This window comes from Sylvia atricapilla, chromosome 1 (assembly GCF_009819655.1).
Source record: "Sylvia atricapilla isolate bSylAtr1 chromosome 1, bSylAtr1.pri, whole genome shotgun sequence".
NCBI lineage: Eukaryota > Metazoa > Chordata > Aves > Passeriformes > Sylviidae > Sylvia > Sylvia atricapilla.
Genome location: NC_089140.1, coordinates 134,474,471 through 134,492,012, shown reverse-complemented (window position 1 = coordinate 134,492,012; position 17,542 = coordinate 134,474,471). Strand labels below are relative to the sequence as shown.

The 17,542-nt window shown below is 36.7% G+C and overlaps 1 protein-coding gene across 5 annotated transcripts in view; it reads right to left on the bottom strand.

Moving 5' to 3' along the window:
- Positions 1-17,542, bottom strand: part of OXR1 (oxidation resistance 1) — a 225,696-nt gene that overhangs the window by 31,994 nt on the left and 176,160 nt on the right. For all 5 annotated transcript variants that reach the window (XM_066334766.1, XM_066334758.1, XM_066334776.1 and 2 more), the window contains 4 exons: positions 16,718-16,870; positions 9,201-9,385; positions 5,183-5,967; positions 904-1,072 (listed from right to left, as the gene is read on the bottom strand). In XM_066334766.1, coding sequence (XP_066190863.1) covers positions 904-1,072; positions 5,183-5,967; positions 9,201-9,385; positions 16,718-16,870 — 1,292 coding nt within the window. The remainder of the gene's footprint in view (positions 1-903; positions 1,073-5,182; positions 5,968-9,200; positions 9,386-16,717; positions 16,871-17,542) is intronic.

Below are 17,542 nucleotides of genomic sequence, written 5' to 3'. Positions count from 1 at the left end.
TATGTCTGTAATCAACCTTTTCTCCTTTAGATTAAAGAACCCCACTTACTTCTAATTTTCTTTATAAGTTACACATTCTAGGCATTAAATAGTCTTGCTGTTTTCCTCTGGACTCTCTCCAATTGATCCATATCTGTCCTCAACTGCAGTGCCCCAAGTGGACATTCTATGCCATTCAGCTCAAAAGAAAAAATGGAAAAGTGACTTGATCATTGAGGGTAGGTATTTATACCAGATGATAACTGACAGTTTTTTCTTTCTTTTCCCCCCAGTCTTTGACAAGGATGTAACACCCCTCAAGACCACTTCTGGGTTGAAAAGAAGTCACAGTTTCCTAGCAGTAAAGACCATTTCAGAATACAAGACCGTACCAGTGAATGAACATGAACATCTCATGTCTTTGAATGAGTTCAATGAATTTATGTATTTTTCCACTAGACATGCATAAGCTGGTTCATGGAAAGGTTTTATATTCCATATACAAAGATAGGAAAAAAGAACACCAGCTAGTTCTTCTGAACTCAGAAAGGATTTTTAAAAAGTTTCCAAATAATGGGAAGCACAGATGACAAAAATTTTGCTGCAGAACTTAGGTCCTCCACCAGACATCACTTGAATCTTTCTTTTATTTACTTGATACAAACAAAAAACCTAAATAATATGAGAAACTACTTGCCAAACTTACAAGTCCCTCAAGCAAATCAGCAAAATGTCAGTAAGTAATTGAGGTACTCCAATGGCAAATACAATACAAGCCAATCTACAACATCCTCAGATGGTGACCCTTTTTATAATGAATTAGAGAGATACAGTCACTGCAAAATTTTGAATGCTGCAGAAAATAATAAAAAGCTAAAAAACCTACTGGCAGTTGCTAATTTTTACAGTTTACCTTCATCTTACCTTTCTTGTGGAACAGCAAACCAGTACTCATGTTTTTTGTCCCTTTGTGCATACTGTTGCATTGTTGCACTTGCTTGAGAAACAAATGTTTTTCTCATGGGTTTTCCAACCCTGAGACACAGAAACTTGTGAGATCGATGTCGTCTTTTTTCTTTGATAACAGAAGAACCTATTAATAAAGGCAAAGTAAGTTGTCCACAATGTACTAAAGAGCTAAACAAAATCATTAACTAATTTCTTATTGGACAATTGAGGGATATAGGACACTTATATAAGTAATGGGAGATGGAGTAAAATAATTAGTAATAATAACCTGCTCTTTTTTGTTATGAAAATCACATCAGCAGAATTAACTTCAGAGTACAACACATTAAATAATTCTAACATTCATTTCTGCTTCCAGCTACAGATCACATTATTACAACATTCTATGCATGCTTGGAAGTACTCAGAAGGTATTCTTGATGCATACCCTCAACACTGAATCACCACTGTCCCACTATTAACAGCTATCCCACATACATGAAAAGGATATTGTGTTAAATACATGTCTTGGCTTGATTTACAGGTGTCAGAGCTATTTGCTAGTTACTTGTCATTTACAATGGAAAACAACCTGGCCCTATGATACAGGATTAAGATGAATTTTAATTTGTTAGCTACATCAAACACCTCAGTGGTATGAACACTATCTTAGGATGAAATATACTGGATGTTGCAGTACAGGATTTTCTGTCTCCTAGTATATTTAATTGAACTAATAGAATTACATGATTACCCTCAAGGTCTGAATTGTCAAGTCAGCACAAGGTAAAGGAAGAAGCCTTCTTAAAATTGTTTCTTTACTAGATTACTTGCCAAATCCTCCAGCACAAGAGACTTTTTTAATGCAAGAAAAGAAAATGTAAATTTAAGAGTTATTATGATCAGCTATGACTTTATCCTTGCTCTGGTATTACTTGTACATACAGATAAGTTTCAGCTTCCCAGGACACATCTTTTCTTTACACGTGAAATTCTTCAGTGTCTATGCAGACCACAGATCCACTAAGCACAGAGAACATCACCTTCTTGCTCTATAAACATTACAACTATATTTTCTCAATGTGATTTTCACCATGAAGTTTACAACAGCACTGTCCCACAAAAGACTGCTTTTTTCTAGTAACTATTTAAATGTGTGCCTCCTAATTTTCAGTCATGTTTTCAGTCAACATTTTAGAATTATACCTGCAGCATACAATACAGTAAATTCGCCATACTAACATGCATTATTTGAAGTATTTTATTAATGAGTAAGCTCAAAGGTAAATTGTCAGATTGAAAAAAAAACACTAAGAAGAAACAAAAATGCCTGTTTCATAGGACTGGCATGCTAACTCTGTGGCAGTGTAAGAAAAACACTCCTCAAATGATTTGGTATTTGTGATTTTGGTCTTTCAGGAAGAGCAGATTAGAACTTCCCTGAACTCAGAGAAGTGGGATTATGATTCCAGCTATCAAAATAAAAACAAACTATTTATCCTGTTGGGAAAGATGGGACAGGAAGTGCTTATGGATATGATTGTCTGGTAAGAAATACTGGAGATATAAAACCTGTGAGTGAAATAGAAATGAAGGCCAGCTTTGAGATGTAGGCATGGCAGGCAGGAAGACAGTGATTAACTGGAGATAGGTTGAAGGACAGAAAACAAAAGGAACCAAGAATGCAGCCCCTCTCCATCCTGCCAAGGCATCAAGGAAAAAGTAGATAAGGAGAGTAGTCTTTAGAGTTTAGAATATAGGATGATATGGTAATTTAGTAATTCTCACAGGTTGCATGCAAAGTTTGTAGGTTTTGTATCTTGTGACAGTTGGTCACTGTAAATTAGAATATTCAACACAAGAGGAGGTATTGTAACAAGGTCCTCACTCTCCTCTCTTCTTGCTCTTTTTTCCTCTTGCCTCTTCGTCCCTTCTCTTGCCCACTCTCTCCCTCTGCTTCTTCTACCTTGCTCTCTCCTACCACCCTGACCCCGGCACTCTTCTTACCTCTCATACCCCTTGTAGGTTTTTTGCCCTCCCTTCCCTCATACCCCCTCTCTCTCTCCCTTTCTCTTTGGAGCTTCCCTTCAGCCGAGGCTGGTGGCTGAAAGCAGCTCTCTTTACCCACAACCCTTGCAATAAAACCACGTGTTTCTGGAATATCTCAGGTCTGCAGAGTTCCTTCTCCCTGCCATCCACAGATGTCTCTACATTATCCCACAAGTCCCAAAAGGCTATTACAGATAGTTTTTTTTTTTTTTTTATGCGAGTTCTCCAATAACTTCTTGTTGATTTGATACAGAACTAAAGAGGAAAGATTTCAGCAATGGCTACTGTGTCTCATGCTTCTTGTCAATCTGTGTCTCATGCTTTCCTGTCAATCCGTGCCAATATTCAGCTAAGCAGCAAATATTTTGACTAGCTATCATTAATGATATTTTAGCTTGTTTATACCCACACAAAATTATATTTGATCTGATGCTTTTATAGAAGATCTATTTTTTTATCTTAGTTCTGTTCAATCGTGCCTGTAGAAGTTTCACCAAATCTATTTAGGTTTTAGAAAAATTACTTTATAATTTACTTGTTTATTTGCATTCTGTTAATAAAACATACAAAAATAGCAAAGGTAATAATTCCTACTAAAGTTGGACTGAATTGATACAAATCTCCAAAAACGTTTTGTGCTTTTATATTTTTTTCTCTGTACTTTACTCCATCAACCTTGAGTGAGGCAGCAGTACTATGTGCATATAAAGCTTTCCAGCCAGCACTCTTCTGTAGGACTGTATGCAGACACTTTTTTGGTTATATATATATATGTGTGTGTATTTACTCTGCAAATATACAGATCACATAACACACAAATAACCTGCAGTCATTCAATGGTACAATCTTACCCAAACAAAAGCATTTAATGCAACTGAGTTACAAGTACTTATTTGTAAGAAAAGCAGCAATTGTGCCAAAGAACACTTAGTACCTGAAATTTTGTAAAATCACAACCAGCAACTACTGCTGGCTGACACTTGCCAGAGGACTATTTCTAATATTTAGGACATAAATGTCAAACTTATCACAGAATTATGCAAGTATTCACCTGCTTCAAATTTCAAAATTCAGTTACTTCCTTTAAGAAGAAGAAAAAACCCAAACCCAACCAACCAAAAAAAAAAAAAGGAACCCCAATTAAGTCAAAAATTATTATAAGGTTTTAAAGTATAGATGAACTTCTGTCAACCAAAAAATGTACTTCTATTCAGTATAATTTTGACTTTAATAATTAAAATACTGAATTAAAATAATGAACCTTCCAATACACATCACTTATCTTTAATGCCTGTCACACACTAATAGATTCTCTTCTAGTCCCCCAAATGTTGCACAGTTGAAACAAATAGTTATCTCAATTAGTAGGATGGGAAGACATCAGAAAGTAACTTGTGAATTTTTTAGAAAGCAAAATCAAATTCATCCAGAAGCACGTTTAGGTTGTTTAAAGGCACAGCATATTTCTTCATGATAAAAACTTCAACAGATTTTAAGGGTAACTTCCAACTAATAATCCCAGACCCTGATCTTTGCAGAAAAATTAAGGTAATCAAGAAATAAAATCCAGCTGTTCCCTGGGTCCAGAGCACTAGTTTCCTAGCATCAACCCTTATTTGTCCTGAACCAAGCTTTTTGGATGCTTAACCTTATTCTAGTAAGCAAAGTACAAGATGCAAGTGTAACAACATTCTGTAAGCATGAAACACAGTGTTAAGACTCTAGTGTTTGCTGCTCACACCATAGACCTTAACCACAAAGCAGACATGCTACAAATAACATCAAATTAATTCCCTAAAATTCATTCACACACATGTAGACTAAGATCAAAATTTATGCAACAGCTAACTGATTGCTAAAGAACATTTTTAACTGTGAGCTGTATATAGTGACTGAGGCGCCATGGACCTGATTTTACAGGTTTGAATCTCTCCTACAAACTGTGATTTAATTTGATCATAAATACCAGTTAAAAGAGGAAGAATTACAAAGTTATCTATGTTCTCAGTTTCCTAAGGCATACTTTCACCAAGAGTTTATGTAAAGTTTAACTTCAGAGTATCTTCAAGCCAATGAGAAATATAACCAGCACAAGGACAGATATGTTGTACAGAATGAAAACCATCCAAAATTTCCATTAAACTGGAGGGTGACACAATGTAAATCTGAGGGTTAATACTGTATCCATAAATACCCACTGACTCACCTTCTGACCGCCCATCTCCCACAGATACAGCTTTCTGACTGATTTCTTTTTGTGAATCCTGGTGCATGTTCTCTCTTTGTTGTTTTGTTTGTTGCATAGTGTGGGTCTTCCAGAGCTTGCGGAGTTCTTCAACTTCTGCCTCTGAATCTTGACTTTGTTCTCCCACTGCTTTTCCTTTGCTAGGTGTAACTTTCTTTTGAGAGTCTGCAGTATCTTCACAACCTGGACATTCCTGTTCCATCTCATTATCTGCTTTTTTTCCTAGTGAGGAACCCTGATCCTTGCCCACTTCTGCCTCCTTGCTGTGCTCCTCACTACCCTGTGATCTTTGCAAAGACTGCTGGAGGACATCTGTAGTATTTTCACCAGGTTCTTGTCCCCCCTTTATAGACATTTTAGCACTTTCTGAACTTAAGTGGGTACCAAACTGTTTAATATCTACAACCATTTCGGCACTGGGCTTTAAGTCACTGGCAGCTTCATTTGAGTCTGAAATGACTGTTAAACATTCAGCACTAGTCTGGTTTATTGTTTGGACAGATTCCGATGATGCTCCAGAAGATTTATCTTGTCGAAGCTCATCTGAGGAAACAAGTTCCTCACGTATTGGAGAGAGTTCTGATTCTGTGAATACATCTTCTGAAAGAGACTCCTCTGTGCTTCTTGGGGCAGTACTGGCACTATCATTGCCCGTGTCTCGAACCCTGGAATCCGTATCATCTGTATTGCTCTTTGCAGCTTTCTTGGAATGGCCAAGTTCTCTTACTGACAGCTGTTCTACATCTCTGTTGAGCAAAATAAGAATGTTGTTAAAACAGGTACCTCTAAAGTATCAAGCTCTTTTTTTGCTATGTTTTGTTGAAGCTCTTAAAACAAGCACACTAAAAACCAACTGTGAGAGCATTACCAATAAACAAGCATAAAATGTGATACCATAATGGTAAACACGCCTGACCTTTTGCCAGCATAACATAGCTGGGCCTTCCCAAGTTCATGACATTATTTTCGTAAGAAACTCTCCTGTGAAACTAACAAGATTGTGAGAGGCACCTAAAGTGTAAAAATAAACAAGAACCAAGGTAAAACCAACAAAAAGCTACACACAATCATAATCTCTAATGGTAAAAATCATCCACAGTCTTTTAAGGTTTGTCTCCCCAAGAGGTCAGTACAATTGCACAGACACTTCCCACCCTACATCGGGGCTGACATCTAGCTCACAGTTAAGAAGGGAATGGCAGAAATCATTTGGTCTAACCTCTGATATGGAAGCCAGTAAATGCAGAAAAGTAGGAATTATCAATGTATATCTCACTATTGTGCCCACAGAAAACATCTGAAACCATGTTTAGTGTCTTCAGCAAGTACCTAACTTTGAGGATACCACTGTTCGGCAAAATAAACACTAAACTACTTGATACAGTTGAAGATGCTGATAAATAGTGTGGGAAAAAAAAGCAAGCATAAAAATTTATTTTACTCAGAGAAAATCATCTTGCTTAAACCTGCCTTTCAAAATAAACTAGAAATTCTGTGACTTTTAGAAGCAGAAGACTAGAAAGGTACTATGAACATGCTCAAGAAGACGCACAGAACCCTACTGTCAAAAAAACCTGAGCAGTACACAGCCATCACAAAAAAATTCTCATATATAAACATACTCTTGACTAGAGTTTTCAATGTCAACAGTTTTGCTATCAGAAGCACACCAACTCTTCCATTACGTAGTAGCAAATGCTTTTAAGAAGCTTGCACATTAATCTCTGTTTTAAAGGACAATAAACTCACTCCACAGTCTCACAAAACTTTATATTCAGTTATATCATATTACTGAGATGCTGCTAAAATTCAGGATGCTTGCCAAGCATATGTACACTCATCTAAGTGTTTGCGTGAAACTTGGATTAAGCTTTAGCTGACGGAGTAATTTTGCTTATATAGCATGTGGATTCAGCTTTAGAATCCATTACCTATTAGACTAGGCCATTTCTTTAAATTTTCAGGGTTATGCTCATGATAGATGCTCTTATACAAGCACAACATAAGGTTCATAATATCTGTAAAACATCTGTATACAATCAGACATTTTTTGTCCAGTTTCAGCATAGATTGTGACATATACAGAAACCATACAACACAAACTTTTCGGTTTTAAGATCAAAGCATCCATTGGGCTTATGACCATTTTCCATATCAACAGTCTGAATACTGAAAATAAGATTGCTTTCCCAAGTGTAAGCAGGTTTGACAGTTGGCAAAATTGGGAGAGTGGAAGAATGTTAACTGTAACAGTGGAATATGTAGGGGGAAAAAAAACAGTGAGAAAACATGATTTAAGTACCAAGTACCTCAAGACACATGGGTATTGTCAGATCTAGCTGATGCCGTTAGGATTGCTGTTTACAGACTTAAGATTTTATTTTTGGTTTCCCCCAAATTTACAAATATGCCTCTCATTTAGCTAAGGCACAAAAGTGCAGGGACTGAAGAAAATGCTAGCATCTAGCGTTCCATCCACTAGTTTATAAAGTTGACAAGAACGACAAATCAAATTGGACATGCATGCCTCTGAATGCAGAGTGTAACCTTTAATTTGCAGACACATTTCCATACCATATGAATTCATATTATAAACAAAACAGAAAATGCATGTGCAACAGGAGCACAAAAAAATCAATGGCATAATAAAGTCATCAACAAGCTAAACATTTTAGGAAAATACTTGTTTTGCAGCTTCAATACCATGATTCAACCATGGAGTCATCCAATTCTTTCCACTGTGTATCAATTGAAATAGGAACTGTGAGTAACTTTTTAAAACCCAGTCTGGAAAATAAACTTCCAGAAAGAAATCATGCTGAAGGCATTATCATTCTACATCAAAAGCCCTCAAAGTACTACTGTAGCAACATGTACTTCAGTTGCCCTTTCAATAGACATGTGACATTGGGCAGCAAACAAGACCATGCAAAGATACCAATTCACTCCCAGGTTTATGCCAAAACTGAGCTTAAAAATGGTATGAGGTAAGTTGCTACTTCTGAGTGTCCATATAGTTGGGATTATCAAGGAAGATGTGTTTAGGGTACTACATATTTGATCTGTAAGAGGGTACTTTCAAGAGATACTGAGTATCTTAAAACATACAACTATTTTAAGAAGGGTATGGTGTTATACATCAACCAAACAGCTTTACACTCTCTTGGTAAAAAAAACCACTTCCCTGCAGCTAGATAAAGGAGTCAACAAATGTTTGTGCTTTATGGGCTGTGATAGGTAAAGGTGGCAAGATTTTTTGATTCTTTTTGGTTTTCAAGTCAGAATTTATCTTTTTTTGATGATAATATAAAAGCATTAAAAAAAAACCCAGAATGGAACAAAGATTTCTCTTTAAAGTTGATTTTAAATTCCTGCTGCACTAAACACCAGTAGTTAGCAATCCAAATTCACTGTTTACTCCAGAAAAAGACCACACCTAAAGGTGAATATGCAGTCCCTCCCCTAAGGCATAAAGGGAGAAAAAATATACTCCTAGGCTCATGATAATATAAACAAAGCTTAGAAAATGAGTTTATATCATTTGTCAGAAAAACAAGATTGAGAAGCAAGTGAAAAATGCTAAACAATAAAAATTTATACCTAAAATTGTATAACATTGTATAACAAAGCTGCACTTTGTTACTGGGAACACCACTTTTTAAATTATTGAAGACCCAAACAACATCTATTACTGTTTGCATAGTGGGGAAGGGGCAGAGGAAATAATGTGGTACCACAGATCTTCATAAGAGACTACTGGAGGAAATTAGAATCCAGGTATATAGAAGAAGATTTACCCTGTACCATGTATAGGATTTGAGAACTGAAGGTAAAGCAAACTTTCTATAGGACCTTTCCAAGCCAATCTTTGATATCCTTTCCTAATAAGAAAAAGAAGGAAAATGCTGGTTTCATATGGTCAACAATGTGGCTACAGTTCAGATTTACTCAAAGCTTTACAAATACTGTTCTATCTTACATGCTTAATGACTCCTTAATTTTGCTGTCCACAATTTCCTTATACAGAGCAGCTGACATCACTTCTTCCATTGGACACATGATGCCATATTCTTCACAGCCATTCTCTTGGACCAGAGGATCCATTTTATGAGGATCAAACATTATATTATTTGGCGTCACTAGCAGCACACCATTGACCGTACCCTAAAATGAGAGGGAAAACAAGTGGTAATTTTTTTCCTTCAAATTCCCGCTTACTCTTCATTTTTCAGTAGGGAAAAAATGTTGTCCTTTTTTAATGAAGCCATGTTTAACTTATATTTAAGCAACCTGTTATGTTCCTAAGTCACTATTAAACACAAGAAATTAACTTCTTCCAGGGAAGCATAATAGCCCCACCTGCTTTCCCAAAAATAACAGTTTTAATCCTCACTAACCAATAACTGGTTTTAATAAAGTAAGAGAAACCCTTAAAGACTGAAGAAAGCACTAAACAGCTCCTCTGAGATAAGGCGATATATTTCCCAGATAACCACAGGGCTTAATTGGTAGGTTAAAAGGCAAATTTTTGTCTAAAACTTTACTCTTAACTCTTCTCTCTCACTTTCTAGTATTTATTTAGATAGACCTAACCTGTCATTCATCTTCATTTGCTTTACACAAAAGTAACAGAGGCTGACACAAGTCCTTCTAACTTAATGGTTACATTGAGTGATTGGACAAACATTTACAGAATGAAACTAGAATAAAAAATGCTCAAGATGATCAAAGATGAAACTTTGGATGGTTTTAATCATGATACTGCTGTAGTACATGAATGCAAGTAGAATTGAAACTTTGACTATGAAAAACTTTGAGGTTGATAGTCATACTACGAATTGTATGGTTCTTATACAAGTATAAAAACAAAGTTAATTTACAATATGTTGAACTTTTTTTTAAACAAAATGTTTGAAACACATGCAAACAGCAATTGCCTCCTAACAAAATTAATTTAACTGTTGGAACAGTGGAGTTTGAGCTAAAACTATGAACTGGAGAAAATTTAGCTTTAAGTAGAATGACAGGAACATTTCAAATACAGATCTTGACTCCTAAAGATGAAAAATCTGGACCGACATTGCAAACTTTCATGCAAGAACTCACTTCATGTTGTTCTTCAACAACATACTGTTGAAGGAATTAAATATTTACCTTACTGATAAAACATCCACAACTATAATAAAGTGTGTATTGGAGGAGATTGTTTTCAATTTTGTTTCAAGAAGACATTAGCACAGCACAAACAGAGATACAGTTCTTCTGAACTCAAAAATTTTGTTCCCAGGTGATGGTTGATGACCTTCACATTAGGAAAACAAAGATTCTAAGTAGGAAAAAGAAGAGTGTAAAGTATAAAAAAAACCCCAAACCAAAACAAAAGTATTATTAAAGTCTATAAAAATGACCAAAGTCATCTCTACTATGGAAAAATGAAGACAACTCAAAAGCAGCCCAAGGATCTGTACTTGAGTCTTAGTTCTTCAGGGCTTAAAAAGATTTTATATACATCTTTTAGAGTGCAACACATGCTGAAGACCTTGAAGTCAGAAGAAAACATTTACATAATTCCAAGATGTCTAAAGTACTGAAACAAGACTGTTACGTGCATTTCTTTCCTAACACTGTAACATGGAAATAGACTTTCAAGGTTGTTGTCCAAGACAACAACTGTCAAGAGAAGCCAACTTTGTTATATCTATTGTAGTCTAGAAAACAAATTTAACATAACTGAAGAAGTCAAAGTCTACTCAGAATGACTGCTTCTCTTTAAACAAATACAACTTCTGTAAATTCAGTACATAATTAAAAAAAAAGCAACAGCTTTTCTATATCTGAGCTCTGCCATTAATGGTCATGAATACAGAATTTTATTAATACTCTGTAGACCTGACCCAGAAACTATCAATCGTGATGGCAGTTGGAATAAATGATCACAGTAGGTTCCCTTCCAACCAAAATGTCCTATTCTATTCTTTCACTGCCCATATACTGCATGTGGATCTTCAAAACAGCCAGGGTGAAGAGAAAATGGTAAGCCTATATGACTGCTCTATCTGAAGGATTTAAGCGTTCAACTCCAACTTCCACAATTCCATATTACTCAGTAGAAAAAAACCCAGTAATTGAGTTCATTAGAGAGCTCTTAATTTCCATGATAATATTGTCTTCATATGTTTGCTATCTCATGAAACTTTCTCGAGAAATTAAGTACGCAGGAAGTGCTAAAGCTTTTGAGGCAATAAAGAGATGATATTTTCTGTCAAGGGGTGTGCTGGCACAACAGAGATATCATTTGTGTCAACAAGCTCCAAGGTTTTTTAACTTGCTTTCAAGAGCACAGAGAAGACTGCTTCAGCTGACAGGCCAAAAACTGATTGAAGAAAAAAAGCTTCATACGTTTGACATCAATTATCTGAACAGTAGAGAGTATAATATAATCATAATAATATAATCATAAAATAAACAATCAGAATAACCTGTATGAAGAATCAGTTACACATGAACCACTCATTTCAGTTATCTTGCTTCAGAATCAGTTTTAGCAGTACAGAAAACACCAACCTACCCCTCTCAAAGCCCACAAGCCAGCTTTATTAAGATCTTAAGGACACACTTTCATATTAAGGAAAAAAAAAATCTGTGCATGTGCAAGGGTACTCACTATGTAAGAAAAACAAGCTTGAGAGATCTTCTATTGTAAACAGAAGCTTCCTTCTGGGAAGACTGACAATGCCACATCTAATGGCAAAGAATCCCAACCAGTACACTGATATGGCCTTAGCACATATGGAACACCCTAAAGCTTACCTCTTCAGCCTCAAAGACACAGCTAGAAATAATAAAAGCTGATATTGTCTTTAGAAGAAACCTTCAACACCAATAGGTAGGCAAGCATTCAGTATGAAAATTAATTGGAAAGTGTATTTCCACATAAAATTTACTACAGCAATAGAAATTGAGAATTAAACACTCATCAGACTTTTACCTGTATTTGACAAAGTAGCTGATGAAACACTTCACTTGCAGTTACTGCAAGGAAGTGAAAGATTATAGAGGTATCTTGAAAAACTGGATTTATAGTACCTTAACAAGAGATGACCTATTTCAGTGCAACACTTCTGGCTCACAAATTACTAGACATGGTCTACAGCTACTACATGGACACTTCAGGATACTTTTCTAGAGGTCAGCTGTAACAAATTAATAAAAATTAAATTCTTAGTAATACAGAAATTAGCATTAGTATATCTGTCACTTTTCATTATTACCTCCAAGGATCACTGAATGTTAACCAGGTAGCTAAGTAATGCTCAGGTAAGAGCCAGATAAAGAAACATTGTTTGGCTGCAGGTTTTAATTACTCTTTTTCAGAGACGCCAATGTTTCAGACACTTTCTCTTACAATTCCTGTGACTCTTATGGGACAAATACATTCTGCTTTTACTACCTTCTAACTTGTTTGTAGGAGTAAAAGCTTCTTTAAAACCTATTACTCAATAGATGGACATATGTTTGTAGATGGACAAAAACCAAGTGCTATTGATTCTGGGAGGAAAAAAAGGATAACAGAAGAAAACACACAAGTGGGAGCACACAAGCCTTTAGCCACCTAGTTAAGAGCTACTCATTGCATTATGCTGGTCTTCCTTGAGAGATGGAAACTGCAGCAACTCCAGCCTTTGAGAGCTAACACTACAGTTTTGCATAAGTCAAGAAAAAAAATAAATGCATCTGTTCTTTAAAGGAAGTACCTGAAACTTCATTTCCTTGTTGGCTTGCCATTAAAGATCAGACAGATTTCTACTTCAGCATTTCTAAAATACATATAGTCTAGAACTATTGTATCAGAGTACGCAATGATGAACTCCTGAGCAGTTTAGTACCGTGCACCCATTTAAGGTTCTAAAACAACTTTTCTGGTTACTCATACACATTTATGCACTATGGCACCAGACATCACGGTTGTCTCATAACATACCCAGGAATGTCATCAATAATGATGACATCAGGAAAAAAAAAAGCCACTAGAGTATCTCTGTATCAATACTGTGGCTGGCAGGACCAGGGCAGTGATTGTCACTCTGTACTCAGCACTGCTAAGGCCACATGTCAAATACTGTGTTCAGTCCTGTGTCGCTCAATTCTGGAAGCACATCAAGATGCTGGAGCAAGTCCATACAAGATCAACTGAGCTGGTGAATCATCTAGAAATTAAGCCCTGAGAGCAGCAGCAGAGGGAGTTGGGCTTGTTCAGCCTGGAGAAGAGGAAGTGTAGGGGGGACCTTATTACTCTCTGCAACTACATGCCTATGTGGCAGCCAGGTGGGCATTGGCCTCTTCCCTCAGGCAACCAGGGACAGGGTTGAGAAAATGGATAGGACAAGAGAAAATGGCCTCAAGGTGTACCAGAGGAGGTTTAACCTGCACATCCGGAGAAATTTCTTCACAAACAGGACTGTTTAGCATTGGAATGGGTTTCCCAGGAAGGTAGTGGAGTCACCATCCCTGGAAGTTCAAGAAATTACATAGCACTTGGTGCCATGGTCTAATATTGACAACATGGTGATCAGGGAAAGATTGGACTCTACCTCAGAGATGTTTTCCAACCTAAATGATTCTGTAATGCTGTTCCTAGTAAGTTACTTCCAACAAGCTCACCTCCCCTGTAATGTTTTAACTACCAAAGATGACTGAGAGCCTAGTCTGCTCCCCATATATAATCTCCTTGGTTCCATGCCTTGGGAGCAGGGAGAAAGTTCTCAAGCTCTGACCTGGCTGAGCCACTAAAAATATTTTCAGTGTGAATATATTCTTTAAAGTGAATAATATCATGGGGGCTTATTTATGAAAAACAAAGCCCTTTCTATGCCCTTGTCTACCAATATTAAGACAAGAAGACGAACCCAGCTTCTCTTTTGTGCGCTATTACATTGGGTCTTCAGCCCAGATCCCTTTAAAATAAACAAATACTCACTTAACATTTCAGAGATAGCTCATAGACTTTATTTTTTACAAATTCAGTTTTTCAAAATAGCTACAAGAATTATTTGTACTAACGTTGATGTTAGAGAGAGATCTGCAAATCAGAGCACAAGCTCAAGCAAAAACACTGGACAATGGCATGCACACCACCAACTGCTACATGACTCCAGTATACTGATGTTTGCTCTAACTCCTAACTTTCTAGTCCTTGGGGAAAAAAAATTAAAAAATGAATATAAACAGCTCAATTGTTGCTACAGAACCTTAGAAAACAGCTTTTTAGGACATCCCCCACAAAATAACCAATTATTTGTTTCTCTTGAACCATAATTACTACATAGTTTTTGAGAGAAAAAATACTAAAAATACTGTCTATGAAAATGAAATACAAATGAGACTCTGCATGTAGCTGCTAAGTAGTTCACCATGATACTGTTACAGGAAGTTCTGGTTCTGGAACAAAACTCCCCAAGATAGCACTTGTAGAAGTCAAGTTTCCTGTATGCAATAGATTTTTAAGAAAAAGTAAAATTCTGTTCAGGTGAAGTTCAGATTTAAGATCCTCAAATAGAAATGCAAAGACACTCTATTACTGAAAACCATGTGGACATTCTACATTATTAAAAAAATCCAGATCCCTTGAGTCTTAAAGCTGGTCCAAAAAAATATTAATCCAGATACATAAAAATATACCTATTGAAAGTACATTAAACTGCACATGCAGATATCCAGTTCTTAATCAGTTTTGTCTTCTTACCATTAAAATTCCTTACACCTCAGGAAATGGAAGCTCTAACTCCCATGCAATACCAGAGATGGAAATCTGAACAATCATTTAAAAAGGGACATTTAAAGCCAAGCTACTACACTGGTGAGCTCACACATTAAGATTAAACAGGTCAGTAAAACACTTCGAAGAAAGTTAGAAAGGACTCCTAACAAGATAATTTTCAAAGATAAGATTTCAAGAAGTTTTTCAAAGCTAAGTTCTCTAAAGAATTCCATGACCTTCTTGAACACACAAGGTTGAATAAAAAGTGTTAATAATTATTTATGAAGCTTTTATAATGAAAATAACATTTATTTTTTGTTTCTTGTAGAAGTTTTGAACCTCCTAAATGTCCTCCTTTTCACTTAACGAACAATAAACGTGTGCTTTCTGTGTTTTCATTTCCAGGCCAGTGGTTTGGGTTTTTTCAAGCCTTGGTATTAGTAATTTTCCTTTACCTACTACATCTCAAAACAGTTAAGTAAGTTAGCAAAAAAACCAAAGAATTCCAAACCTCCCTTACTAGTTTCAGTTGCAATCAAGCAGACTTTTTGAAGTACCTTTTTTTGCCTCAAGTGAAAAGAATGGAAAAACCCCAGAGCAGCACACTTTTTTACAGCAGATGCCAATGGTGCAGCTGTAAGTCAGGGCACACATACATATGCAGTAAGCAGTGAGTCAAGGTGTGACTGCAGCGCACTGGTTACAGTGATTTATTGTCTGTACAGAATGTGGCATATTCACATGACCCTCTCTCTTACTGTGGTCAACACCCTGACTCTATTAGTAGCCATAACCAATTAACACGGAGCAAGAGCAATGAACAGAGCAAGCATTCCAGGTTCAAATCACTGCTCCTCAGAGAATTCTTCCATGGTTGTCCAGAAAGTCACAAGTGTGACTAAACCCAACTGCAACCATAAGCAGTCTTAAGAAGTGAGAAATTAGATCATCTTACCCTAAGGAAGGCCCTTTTGCATAGACACACTGAAAAGCAGGCTTTTACTAGATTTCAGTTTACAAGCAGCAGTCGCAGTGATGACAGACTTCACAGCTGAAGCCCCAAAGAATGGCTAACTATGAGCTTCAAAAATCACTTCCAGAGTAGGAAGCAGAGGATGAATTTTTTTAAAGCTTTTTCCAGAAGACTTTTGAAAATTTATCATCCTGCATCATGTGAAAATGTATCAAGGAGATGCAAGGCAACATTCAAGAGGACATTCTTATTGTATGTAACAAAGTCTAAATTACATAGATCTGGCACTCAAATCTGAGCAAGTCAGTATTAATTTTTCTCACACCCACCTCCCCCAAGTATGGATAGACACTGCAATGGGTTACACAACTTTTTAGAAACAGAAATCTCTCTGAAGCTCTTAGAAAATAGGCTGCAATGCTGCAAGCTGAAGACATATCCTTAATACTCCCTGCAATATTCCGAGGAGAAATTAGAGCATGTAAATAATATGCTGTAAATTTTAACCCCGGATTTTTTCAAGTACATCCAATTTCTAACAAAAGCTCACAGGCCTCAATTCCTCTGCATAACAACACTTAAAACCGGTAAGTAAGGATGTGCCTAGGATCAACCTAAAAAAGTCACCTACAGACAGAAGGGAACATATGCATGGGAGTTGATTCATCTGTTCATCCCTGACTGAAGTCTACTCTATGTTTATACTTTAAACAGGCTTTATTATTACATCCTATACAGTAACTGTAAAACCTGAATGTTTCAGTACCTTGCCATTAGTGATGTACTTGCAGTTAATTTTTAGAAATTTCTCTGTAAACGCTTCCTCCTCTTCGGAGGTGGATGATACCACTCTTGAAGGACGAACACATGCATGTGCTGGTGAAACAGCTGACCCCTTCTGCTGGACTCCATCTGAATCCTGAAAGGAAATATAAAGAAACAAAGAACAACTTAGCAACTTTTTCAGTATCGACTCCTGGAGATTTTCTGCTGTGCAATTTCACCAGTTGGGTCAATGATAGGTAGATTATAAAAGAACTGCCCCTATAAGGACTCCCAAGGATTTGGAACTGACCACCACCACAGCAAACAGTGTTCAAGGCCAGACTGGATGGGGGTCTGAGTAACCTGGTGTGGTGGAAGGTGCCCCTGCCTATGGCAGAGGGGTTTGAACTGAGTATTTTTAAGGTGCCTTCCAACCCAATCTATTCTATGATCCTACAGAAGATTTTTTTTAAAAAAACACTTACACAAATGCTGAATAAGTTTGAACACAATGATCCTGGCAATTTTCCTGGCCCATGTTCTACTCTACCCCTTCAGTTCACATTTTACCAGTACTTTAACAAGTCTGCTTTGGAACAGTATCAAGGGCCTGACCAGTCAGGGTAAGGAACATGCATTGCTCTTCCCTCATCTGCTGAGCCTGTCATTTCCTCACAGAAAGCAATCAGTTTATACAGCCTATATATCAGTTTACATGGGTTTGAAATAGCCTTGGTAAATTCTCTCTGGCTGTTTCCAACCATCTCTGTCATTCACATGCCTGGATTTAACTTTAAGAGGACTTCCTTCATGACTTCTCAGGGAA